Genomic DNA, 12,862 nt, shown 5'->3' with positions numbered 1-12,862 from the left:
TACAAAATAAAACTAAACTCAATAGCTTGTACTGACAGGTAATAAAAATAGCATGCCTTACTTGGCAGCACTCACTATGAAACTTATTAATGTATATCCCAATGTTGCAATGTTGTAGCACACAACACTTGTATGTATGCTCATGTGTGTATACACAAACATTACTAAGCCAGACATGAAGTCTCATGTCTACTTGTCAAATCATACCATGCTTTTTGTGAATTACTGTTGTGCCAAAGAGAGTAGCCCAAAGCAATCTACATGTAGTATTGTATAGCACTCCGTTGTCAAAGGCTATACATACAATTGGTGCTACCAATATGCTCTTACCATACTATAGTTGCATTGTTACTGAGAGATACTCCATTAACAATCTTTTTTTTAGTCAGATACTTAATTTTTTTATTTGTAAATGTTTTATTTTAAACTTGAATGCAAAATAAGAAAAGAAAAAAGGAATTTAAAATACTAAAATTAAAATAACACAAAATAAGGAAAAAAGCATTGTCATGTACATAGCAGAACATGAGAGGATTCAAAATACACAGCAATGAGGGGGGAGGAGCCAAGATGGCAGAGTAGAAAGATACACATATGCTAGCTCCAAACCCACAGCCCATAAAATACCTGTAAAGAAGAACTCCCAACAAATTCTGGAGCAGCAGAAGCCACAGAACAATGGAGTGAAGGAGATTTCTGTTCCAGAGAGACCTGAAAAACTAACCCGAAAGGTCCCTTGCGCACTGGACCCAGAGCAGAGCCCAGCCCTGCCTTGGCCCCACGGCACTGAGGGGAGCAGATCCGAGCAGGTTTCAGGGACAGAATCTCCAGCGGCAGCGCAGGTCCCTCCACCCACAGGCACCAAAGGCCAGTGAGAGGGTCTTTTCAGCTCCCAGAGAAGGGAGCAGGGTGTCTCCATAACTCAGGCCCCCTCAGAAGGCAGCAGCAGAGGCAGCAGCAGACAAGGGCTCCCAAAGCAGGCAGGAGCCTGGATCCATTGTTGAAGGTCTCCCCATAAACCCCCTGAGGGAACTGAGCCCCGTGTGACAGCCCTGCTCCCACCTGAGTCATAAGGGACTTCCTAAAGTTGAACTGTTTACATTCCTACATGGAAAGACAATGTTTGTAACTCTTGAAACTTTTCAGTATCTGGGTAGTTGATGGGATTACATACACACACACACACACACACACAGAGCACAGAGTGAATGGAATAGGATGGGATCATATCTTAAAAAAATGAAATTAAGCAGTGAGAGAAATATATTGGGAGGAGAAAGGGAGAAATGGAATGGGGCAAATTCTCTCTCATAAAAAAGGCAGGCAAAAGACTTTTTAGTGGAGGGGAAAAAAGGGGAGGTGAGAGAAAAACATGAAGTTTACTCTCATCACATTTGACTAAAGGAAGGAAGAAAATGCACACTGATTTTGGTATGAAAACCTATGTTACAATACAGGAAAGTGGGGGAGAAGGGGCTAGCAGGGGGGGGTGATGGAAGGGAGGGCAATGGGAGGAGGGAGCAATTTGAAGTCAACACCCTTGGGGAGGGACAGGATCAAAAGAAAGAACAGAAGCAATGGGGGGCAGGATAGGATGGCAGGAAATATAGTCTTACACAACACGACTATCATGGAAGTCATTTGCAAAATTACACAGATATGGCCTATATTGAATTGCTTGCCTTCCCAAAAGGAATGGGTGGGGAGGGAGGGATGAAGAGAAGTTGGAACTCAAAGTTTTAGGAACAACTGTCGAGTACTGTTCTTGCTACTAGGAAATAAGAAATACAGGTAATGGGGTACAGAAAGTTATCTGGCCCTACAGGACAAAAGAGAAGATAGGGCCACTGCTCCTACAAAAGCTGACTGAAACTTTTGAGGTCAATTTGTAGGAGGACGTTATCCCCAAAGAGTTCAAGGATGCCTCCACTGTCCATTTCTATAAAGGAAAATGAAATGGGTTGTCCTGTGACAATCACAGAGGTGTCTCTTAGACGTTGTTGGCAAGATTCTTAACAGAGTGTTCCTCAATAGGCTGATTCTTCAGCTGGAAAATGATTATCTACCCAAGAGCAAGTACGGCTTCAGAAAGGGTTGACAAATGATTAATAATAGTATTTGCTGCCAGGAGAATGCCAGGAGCAGAACAGAGGTCTGTAGATAATGTTTGTTGATGTGATTTAGGCCTTTGATACTATCATTAGTGAAGGCTTGCAGAAGGTCATGGCAAAATTTGGTTGCCCAGAGAAGTTCATCCTTATTATATACCAAATTCATGACAGCATAGTTACATGGGTTCTGGATAATGGACAATGTCCTTGCGCTTTAACAGTCACCAATGGAATGAAGCTATCAGGTACTAGATAGTGCAGTGGATAGAGCACCAGTGCAGGAGTCAGGAAGACCTGAGTTCAAATCTCACCTCAGACACTTGACACTTACTAGCTGTGTGACCTTGGACAAGTCACTTAACCCCAACTGCCTCATCCTGGGTCATCTCCAGTCATCCTGATGAATATCTGGTCACTGGACTCAGATAGTTCTGGAGGAGAAGTGAGGCTGGTGACCTGCACAGCCCTCCCTCACTCAAAGTCAAGTACAAATCATGTCATCATTTCTCTGATGGCATGGGTCTTCTTCGGCAGCAAAGGATGAACGCACAAAATGGAATGAAACTAGGCTGTGTGCTTGCTCCCATGCTTTTTTTAGCATGATGTTTTCAGCAATGTTGTTTGGACATCTTCAGTGAGAATAAATGATATCAAGGTCACCTACCACAGTGATGATAAATTATTTAACTTGAAAAAGTGACAAGCCAAGATAGAAATGGAGGGAGAGTTGAGGGAGAGTTGGTGTGTGACTTTTTGTTCATAGGTAATTGTGCACTTGATGCAGCCTCTGAGGCTGAGGTGCAACAGAGTACAGATTGATTCTCTACCACTTGTGATAATTTTGGCCTAGCAATTAACAAGAAAACAGGTTCTCCACCATCCATCCATACATGAAAATATCAGTTACAGGAAATGAAATTTTGAATGCTATAGATAAGTTTACTCACCTAGGCAATATACTTTCCAGGGATGTACACATAGATGAGTTTGATGCATGCAACACATTGGTGGGGGAGTTGTGAACTGATCCAATCATTCTGGAGAGCAACGGAGAACTATCCCCAAAGGGCTTATCAAACTATGCATATCCTTTGACTCAACAATACCAATGCTAGGTCCATAGGCCAAAGAGATCAAAGCAAAAAAGGACCCATATGTACATAAATATTTATAGCAGCTCTTTTTGTGGTAACTAAAAATTGCAAATTGAAGGGATGCCCATCAACTGGGGAATGTTTGAACAAGTTGTAGCATATGATTATGATGTAATACTACTGCATTACAAGAAATAATGAGAGGGATAGTTTCAGAGAAACCTAGCAAGACTTACATGAAATCATGCTATATGAAGTTGAGTGGAATCAGGAGAACATTGTACATGGTAACAGCAATGATATACAATGAAGAACTGTGAATGACTTGGCAACTCTCAGCAACAGAATGATCTAAGACAATCTCAAAGGATTCATGATGAAAAATGCTATCCACCTCCAGGGAAAGAACTGATGTTGTATGAATACACACTGAAGAATACTATTTTTAATATTATTTTTCACTTTTTTCTTTCCTTGCTCTTTGTTCAAGTCTTCTTGCACAAAATTACTACTATGAAAATGTTTTATATGATTGTACACAATTATATCAGAATGTTTATCATCTGGGGGAGGGAAGGAAGGAAGGTATAGAATCTGAAACACAAAACACAAAACCTAAAAAAAATGTTTTAAATTGGTTCTATACGTTACTGAGGGAAAAATAAAGTATAATTTTTAAAAACCCAGTGCATTAGTGTTCCTATTTTTCCAAATCTTCTCCAGCATTTGTCATTTTCCCGTTGTCTCATATTAGGTAATCTGATAGCTTCAGTTGTTTTAATGTGTATTTCTCAAATCTATAGTGATTTGGAATATTTCTTCCTGTGACTACGATTAGCTTTTGATTTATTCTTCTGAAAACTGCTTGTGTATATTTTTGACCATTTATTAATTGAAGAATGCCTCTTATTTTTATAAATTTGGCTCAGTTCCCTACATATTTGAGAAATGAGACCTTTATCGGAGAAACTTCCTGTAAATTTTTTTCCCAGTTTCCCACTTTCCTTCTAATTTTTGGCTGCATTGGATTTTGTTTGTGCCACAGCTTTTTAATTTCATGTAATCAAAATGATCTATTTTGCTTCCTATGATCCTCTCTATCTTTTGTTTGGTCATAAAATTCTTTTAGACACAGATCCGAAAGCTAAATTTTTCCATGCTCACCTAATCTGTTTATGATATCACCTTTTATGTCTAAATCACATATCCATTTTGACCTTATTTTGGTGTACAGTGTGAGATGTTGGTCTATACCTAATTTCTGCAAGACTGTTTTCCAGTTTCCCCAGGAATTTTTGTCAAATAATGAATTCTTGCCCCAAAGACTAGGATCTTTAGATTTATCAAACACTAGATTACTATACTGTATGTTGTACAGTGTATGCACTAAATCTAATCCACTGACCAGCAAAGTCTATTTTTAGCCAATAAAAGAGTGTTCTAATGATTACTGTTTTGTAATATAATTTGAAATCTGGTACTAAAAACAGCTCATTCTTAAGAAGAATGACTTCCTGGAATCTAGATCCCAGAAACCACTAAACCAGAGACCTGTTTCCCTTCCCGGAGTGGTAGCATTTATCAGACATGGCTTCTGGAAGTTTGAATATCTGGCTTGGGCAGTTATATACATTTAACAATGCATTTGTTGATTAGCAGGTACAAATCTGATTTGTAAAAGAGAAGGGGCCATTTTGCTGGTTGAAGATAAGGGCCACCTGAGTTAAATGCATTCTCCTCCTGGCACAAGGACACACTGTTGGGCAATAATAGCTTTCTTGGCCTTAAGCAGAGGGAAATATACAGCCACCCACACATCCAAAATAACACAAGACTCACTCCCCAGAATCTTCTATTCTTGTTTACCTGTTAAGTTAGCATAAGATATCTCTAATGGTGCTGACATTCCCCATAAACAACTGTATGCAATGGAAAACATCAGCAAAATTCCTCTACTTGTCATGACTTTAAAGGGGAGAACCAATTACTGTCCAGTCTTGTGCTCCCTGGGCCTCAGACCATTTGGACAAAACCATGGTCATTGCCTGGGAATTAATGTAGATAAAAATTTTCTCTGCCCCATCCTTCAAGGCTCTCTCACATGCCAGTCATACAGTCTGAAGTTCAACTCACTAAAAAATTTTCCAGGACCCCCACTACCTAAGGTATCATGTTCAGGGTTGGTGGAAGATAAAGTCCGCTTGCATATGTCTCTCCTATAGTGAATAAAGTCATTAGTCAACCAAGTAAAATAGTGTTCCTAAGAAGCCAAGTCACTTAGATGAAGGCCCACTAGGCCAGAAGAGTAGGTGAGGTTACAGCACATGAAGTGGAGGTCTCAATCTCTGGCATAGTCACCATCTATGTGGGAAAGGTACTAATACAGAAGAGACCTAGACAAACATGACTTTTAAGATATAATTTCAATTGAGCAATAGAAGCCTCTTGTGTTCTACTCAACTTGTTAAAGCAATCATCTTATATCATGCAAATCATAATAGGTTACTCTGAACAAAGAATGACCGTACAATCCTTTGTCATCTATTCAACAGCAACTAGCACCCAGGAAGAAGCAAGCTCCTCCTTTTCAAAGGACATATAGTAGTAAGTGGCCTCTCTGGTGAACACGGAGCTCCAGAAACCTAAGTCACTTAATTCTGGCCACTTCTTGGTGCCTGCTAAAGGCTAGATTTAGGCAGACTTTATACAAAGAAACATGGCTTTTGCAAGGTCATACCCAACACCAAGTTCCTCTGCCTCACTGCCAGGTTCCTTTTGTATATTATCTTCTCTCATTAGATTATAGCTTCCTTGATGATGGGGCCTGCCTTTTTCATATTTGTATTCACTATGCTTAATATAGTAAGGTTTAAGAAGACTACACAGTAAGTGCTTGATAAATCATAGTGGTGCCATTTCAACAGAAACATTTGATAGAACTGAGGAATTTTTTCATGAAAATGACATAATGTAAGACAATTGCATTGGACACTGCAGTGACAGCTGAGCAACTGAGGTCAGATGAAATATAGATATAAGTACTTGTTAAAAACATGGTCCCTTGCACAATGTGATTGTCACACAAAATTATTTTAACTGAAAAATATTAGTGATGAAATACATTGTTTTTCAAACTATTAAAAGAATAATTAAGTGCTCTAAATCACTTCTGATTAGAGAAATGCAAATTAAAACAACTCTGAGCAACAACCTCACACCTATCAGATTGGCTAATATGACAAAAATGGAAAATGATATATGTTGGAAAGGGTGTGGGGAAATTGGGACACTAATGTACTGCTGGTGAAGTTGTGAACTGATCCAACCATTCTGGACACTAATTTGGAACTACGCAACCAAAGGGCAACCAAACTTCGCACACCCTTCGATCCAGCAATACCCCTACTAGGTCTGTATCCTAAAGAGGTCATAAAAAAGGGGAAAAGATGTAAACATATTTATAGATGTCTTGTGCAAAAAAAAGCAAGGAGGTCAATGTCAATGGACCACAGAGTACATAGAAAGGAGTAAGGTTTAGGAAGACTGAAAAAGGGGCTAAGACATGAAGGGCTTTAAAAGCCAAAGGACTTTTTAAATTTTTTAAATTTAAAGGAACCTGGAAGCAATAGGGAGATACTGATGCTGACTGTGATGTGGTCAGATCTGCATTTTAGGCTTTGCACAGTTGAGTGGAGGATGGACTAGACTAGAGAGACTTGAGGAAAGGAGACCAATAAGAAAACTACTGCATTAGTCCATGAATAAAGTCATGAGGATGTGTACTAGGGTGGTGGCAGTGTCAGAGGAGAGAAGGTGGAATATATAAGAGATGTTATGAAGGTAGAACCTAGAGGACTTTGCAACAAATTATATGTTAAGAAGAACTTGGAGTGGGGTGGGGCGCTGGGAATGTAGACAGAGAACAAGGAAAGAAGCATAATACCTAGGTTGAGAGCCTGAGTGTTTGGGAGGATAGTGTTACTAGTCATAGTAATAGGAAAGTTAAGAATTCAATTTGGTACATATTGAATTGACTATGGGACATACAGTTCAAGATATCCAACTAATAGTTGGAGATGTGAGTTTAGACCAAAGGTTCCCAAATTTATTTGGTTTACCACCCTCATTTCAGATAAAATTACTCAGAACTCCCCTAGAAATAAACTTTCTTTAACCCTTTAACAGTTTTTTTTAAATTTGTGCCATTTCAAAAAGATATAATTTCTTTAAATGACATCTTAAATTTAATAATTTATTGTAAATTTGTAGGGTTTTTTCTTTCATTGAAATTTTCATGATACAATACTGCATCATGTAACTGTATAGTATTGTACTATAAACAAGTCATCACAGGCACATATTCCTGCTGATGCATGCTGGACTTCATGACAATGCACAACACCCTGGTCTGCCAACACTTGCTTATTAAGACCTGTCAGCAGACTTGACCACTGATTGGTTATAACTTGTATTTTGTGTGTTTATTTGGAAAATAACGTAATCACTACAACTTTAACTCTGTTACACAAGAGATGAAACATGGAGGAACAGTTTTTCAAAAATTCCTTCTCTTCTTTCCTTACGCTTCCACCACCCTCCTTTATTTTTATTCAATGCTCCTCAATGGCACCAGAGGCTATGACCACCTCCCTGATTGGTCCAGCATCCCTTTGGGGCAGTATCACACATTTCAGAACCTATGGTTAGAAGTCAGAAGAGAAATTAGTACTGGATAATTGGATCTGAGAAAAATCAGTATAAAGATAACTGATTACATGGGAGCTGATGAGATCACGAAGGGAAATGGTATAGAAGGAGAAGAGACGTAGCCCAGGATAGAAATTTGGAAAACACACACTATTAGCAAGAGTGATGTGGATGAAGATCCAGCAAAGGAGACATAACAGGTGTACCAGATAGGTAGGAAGTAAACTAGGATAGAATATTATCACGGAAACCTAGAGAGAAGAGAATATAAATGAAGGAGAAGATAGTGACTGACAATGTCAAAGGCTGCAGAAAGGTCAGTAAGATATTTCAAGATGTTCCTATAACTTTAAAAACAGAGAGAGAGACAGAGAGAAAGAGAGAGAGAGAAAATTCAAGTAGTATGTCTTACAATCCTAAATACAGATTCCTCACTCCTTATTTTTCATATCAACTATAGAAAACAACAAAACACTTTGCCTCAATTTAGGGGGATGGGAGATAGAAAGAGACCACAGAATTAGAGTTTAAAAAGAAAAATGTTGGGAAATTACCACAAAAATAAAAAACTGAGCTGCATCTTATAGGATTCATCTCTACATATTCATATGAATTGAGTATTTTAATTGATGTACTATAAAGCTAACAAAGTAAGATGGTCTTAAAACGTGAAAAGTTTTGTATTTATTCCAAAGGGTTTTCACTCAGAAGATTTAAAATTTACTTTATATTGTTGTGGCTGAATATACTTAACTGTCCCTTAAGCAGACTTCTGTTAATGCTGGCAATGGTCAATGAAATTAGATCTATTACAATATACTACTATCAATTACAAAAAATACTTTTGGATCAAAGTGTTTTCTCAAAAATGACTTTGAGCAAGATGAAAACTATCTCTGAATACATTTTCAACGCCTGAAAAAACCTTAACTATACAGAAATTTGTACAAATAAAGCTCACACCTAAATACATATGATTATACCATACTGATAAGAGATTTGTTACTATCTGATTAAGAAAGTGCTTCAAGCAAATAATTTTTGTCATATGGCATATCTCTTAAAATATTCATTAAGAAGATAATATATTTGTCATAGTGTTTTATAAAAAGAATTCACTAGTCCCATTATCTTTAATGATAGGTCATATGCCATTAACCTTGTTTTTCAAGTTTATGATGCCATTTTAAAAGTCACTTTAGGTGAAAATTTGCAAATTATGAACCATATCAAGTCAGTAATATGCATTTTTAAAAATCCATTTCTGTATGCTTACAAGATCACAGTGGTTGCATTTTGCTATATCTTTATCTCTCTAAATTCCTAGAAATATTTTTCTTATTTGCAAAAATGCAAACAAAAAAACAACACAATTAAATACATACAGCTGTCTCAAAATGAAGACAGGTAAATGAAAATGTAGAATTCAGACAGAGATGACTACTGAATTAATCTACCAGATCTAGCGACTGAAAAATGATTTCAAATTAGTATTCTTCTAACTATTCTTCTAGTATTCTTCTATTCTTTCTAAGTTTCAGAATAGTATTCTTCTATTCTCTCTATGTGCAGCAACACCACGATGTAATGAGTCAAAGAGGAGATGGAGGGTTACAAAAGAGAATTGCTTTTCTCACTTTAATGTAAACACTTTGCAATTCAATTCCATTTAATAGACTTTTACTAAACATATGGTACATTCTAGGTACTGTGCTAGTGTCTGATGATCCAAATATATCCCAAACAGTGGAACCCAAATGCCACTGTTATCAGAGGCTGAATTTTACTGAACAAAAACCTACAATCAATCAATAAAACAACAAGCATTTATTAAGTACCAACTATATGCCAGAAAACATATAGGTGATGAGGATACAAATACAAGAATAAAACAATCCCTACTCTGAAGAAGCTAACATTCCATCAGGGAATTATGACACATACAAGTATATACCCAGTAAATATAAAACAAATACAAATAGTTAAATATTAGGGAGGAGAATACCAAAATATCACACAGAAGGTAGAGCTTCAGTTGTGTCTGAAAAAGATGTATTCTTTAAAGGAAAGATGAAAGGGGAGTACTTTCCAGGCATGGAGGACCAACAGTGCAAAGATAAGCCAGGAGATAAAGGGCTATGTGTGGGAAACAGAGAGAAAGTGAAAAAAGAATAGTAATTATCTAGTGAAGATGGAAAGGTAGGTTAGAACCAGAGACAACTTCAGGATCCTCTTTGGTCTGGAATTCCTGCCTTGGTCATTGCTCTAAAGGCTTCAACTAGAAAGTGGAACTGACTCATCCTGCTCTGAGCATCTAGGATCTGACTCACACTGCTGCTGCTTGTTTCTGAATTTGTTCTTCTCTCAATGAACTCCACATGCCTTGTAATGGTTCCTTATCCTAGAATATGACCCCTAGACACAAGTACCACTCCCTTCAGTCTATCTTGCATTTGTGCCCCAAAATTAGGAAGTGGGCAACAAAGATGCCAGTTCTCACTTATTCCCCTCTCAAGGCCCCGGTATAGGTCTGAGATGTTCTGGTGCACAGACTCTCTCATGCCCTGGAGTATTCCCATTGTATAATCCTAACCAGTCCTTTTCTACAGTAACCACAGATCTGTTTCCCAATGCCAAAGTGATCAGAAAAAAAATCACTCACTGTAACTTTTTCTTGGATCTCCCCCATCAAGACTGAGTCAAGTGTTTTCTCCACATTTATTTGAAAGGGGGCAGCAAATCACTGAACATCTTCTTGCTGCCCTGCTGCTTTGGCTCCACCTCACAAAATAAGATTCAAGGATGTATACCAAGTATACAAGTATAAGTTGCTCAGTAATTGATTTTTCTATTTTATTGGGTTGTTTTTGAGATCTGATATAATATCACAATGTACAAAAGCATATGCAAACAATGCACTTTGTTATTTTTAAAAAGCAATTATTTAAACCAATTATTCCTAACTTTTAGTGAGTACAATTTAAATGATTCTTTGCATTTTTGTTTTACAACATTTAATTTACAGAATTAACTGGATTTCTCCATATAGGCCTTGTACCTAGGAGAGAGGTTTATGTCAAGAAAAGAGGACAGTCATCTAACCGTTGCCAGGTTTATAATCAGTGGCTACTAAAGATCAGAGGCACAACAGAAACAGAAAGCCTGGATTCTAAGGAGGTAGTTCCACTGTAATATAATAGGAGATCTATATAATCATAATAGAAAGGAAAAAATAAGAAACAACAAACTATGAAGGTGAATAAATGTGGGAAGAACTGGAAAACGTTGGAAGATTCAGGGGGAAAAGCAATTTACCTCTGCAACTTTTGGTGGAACTCCATCCCCAAGTACTTCCCTAATGAAGCACTGTTGGCCCATGTAACATGAAAGTCCACAAGTCCTCTTGAAGGCATCTTTCAGTCGCTTCAGTTCTACATCTGTGACTGTAATTTAGAAAGAAAAGACAGATATAAAAACAGGAGGGAAAAAAGCACACTCAAAATTTCTAAACTTTTTCAACTCAGTTCCTAAGAAAATAAATCTATGAGCAATAAAAAAGAGAATTCTAAGACATATTTCCATTTTCTAGATAAGTAAAAGAAGTTAGGACATAAATTTTAACTAGAAAATCTTTTACATAAAGTCTAATATATAAAATACATAGAATAACAAAATGTTCAGTGTCACTTGTTTAAAACTATTCATTATATTAAAGTGTTCATTTATTAGAACGATCAGAAAATAAGAGTACAAATTTTGGAAGAGATAGCAAAGAATGTAACATAATAACATAAATGATCTAGACCAACATAAAATCTAAATACAATTTGAACTTCACATTACACATTTTCTAGCAAAATTCAAGTATTTCTCCTGAATTAATACAATGGCCTCCTACCTGTTTACCTGCCCCTTCTCTTCCCATCTAGCCAAACGCCTCCCACACACGACACTTTCTTCTTAATACATGGCACAAAAACTTTCTACATTTCACACATCCTGTGTACTACAGCCAAATAAACCTATTTGCCCTCTTACCTTTCCCACTTACTTGATTGTTAATGTATCTGTACATTTTCAATGTACTCCTCCCCTCAATATCTAGCTCTAGAAAACTTTTTTATCTTTCAAGTTCTAGCTCAGGTGCTGCCTCTTTAATGAAGTTTTTTCCTGGTCCTCTCCTTCTCCTCTTTCTTTTCTTCCTCCTCCTCCTCTTCTTCCAGCACCACCACAAGACAGCAGTCCTACCTCTAATTTAGCTAAGCCTTTCAGCCTACAGCGACCTTTAAAGTGTTAGGGGAAAAAGTAACTCTCAATGAATGGCTTCCTTGCCAAAAATCATTCTGATTAAGGTAAAGACTTTTAAAGCACACTACTAAGTATCTTATTAAGTATGTTGGCCTCAGCAGGAATCAAGAAGTTATTTTGTTTAAATGCAACCAAGATCAGTATGAAAATCATCAACTGGGGTAAAAAAAAAAAATTTCCATATCAAATATCCCTGGTAAGGATTGATATTTGAGATGCATACACACACACACACACACACACACACACACACACACACACACACACACACACACACCTAACAGAAATATATAAGGCCAAAATCCATTCCCTAATAGAAAAGTGGTAAAAGAATATGAACCAACAGTTTTCAAAAGAACTGTGAACTATTAACAATCCTATGAAAGAATACTCCAAATAACAATATACAGAGCAATTTGGTAAAGATGAAATAAGATAGGAATAGTCAACGCTGAAGGGCATGTGAAAAGATAGACATACATGTATTGTTAATAGAATGCTGAATAATCTAACTATTCTGAAAAGGAAGAGATAGAGGTGAGGAAAGTGCATATTCCAGGAATGAGAGAACAAACTGTGGAAAGCCTCAAAGTCAGAAAAAGGAGGAAGAGAAAAGGCAGTTTGGGTGGATGATAAAAGTAC

The 12,862-nt window shown here is 37.3% G+C and overlaps 1 protein-coding gene across 2 annotated transcripts in view; it reads right to left on the bottom strand.

Moving 5' to 3' along the window:
• The window catches only part of USP32 (ubiquitin specific peptidase 32), a 262,811-nt gene that overhangs the window by 175,355 nt on the left and 74,594 nt on the right, over positions 1–12,862 (bottom strand). For both annotated transcript variants that reach the window (XM_072646922.1, XM_072646921.1), the window contains exon 2: positions 11,228–11,355. In XM_072646922.1, the coding sequence (XP_072503023.1) occupies positions 11,228–11,355 (128 nt within the window). The remainder of the gene's footprint in view (positions 1–11,227; positions 11,356–12,862) is intronic.

This window comes from Notamacropus eugenii, chromosome 2, assembly GCF_028372415.1.
Source record: "Notamacropus eugenii isolate mMacEug1 chromosome 2, mMacEug1.pri_v2, whole genome shotgun sequence".
NCBI classification, from domain to species: Eukaryota; Metazoa; Chordata; class Mammalia; order Diprotodontia; family Macropodidae; genus Notamacropus; species Notamacropus eugenii.
This window is presented reverse-complemented; position numbering and strand designations above follow the sequence as displayed.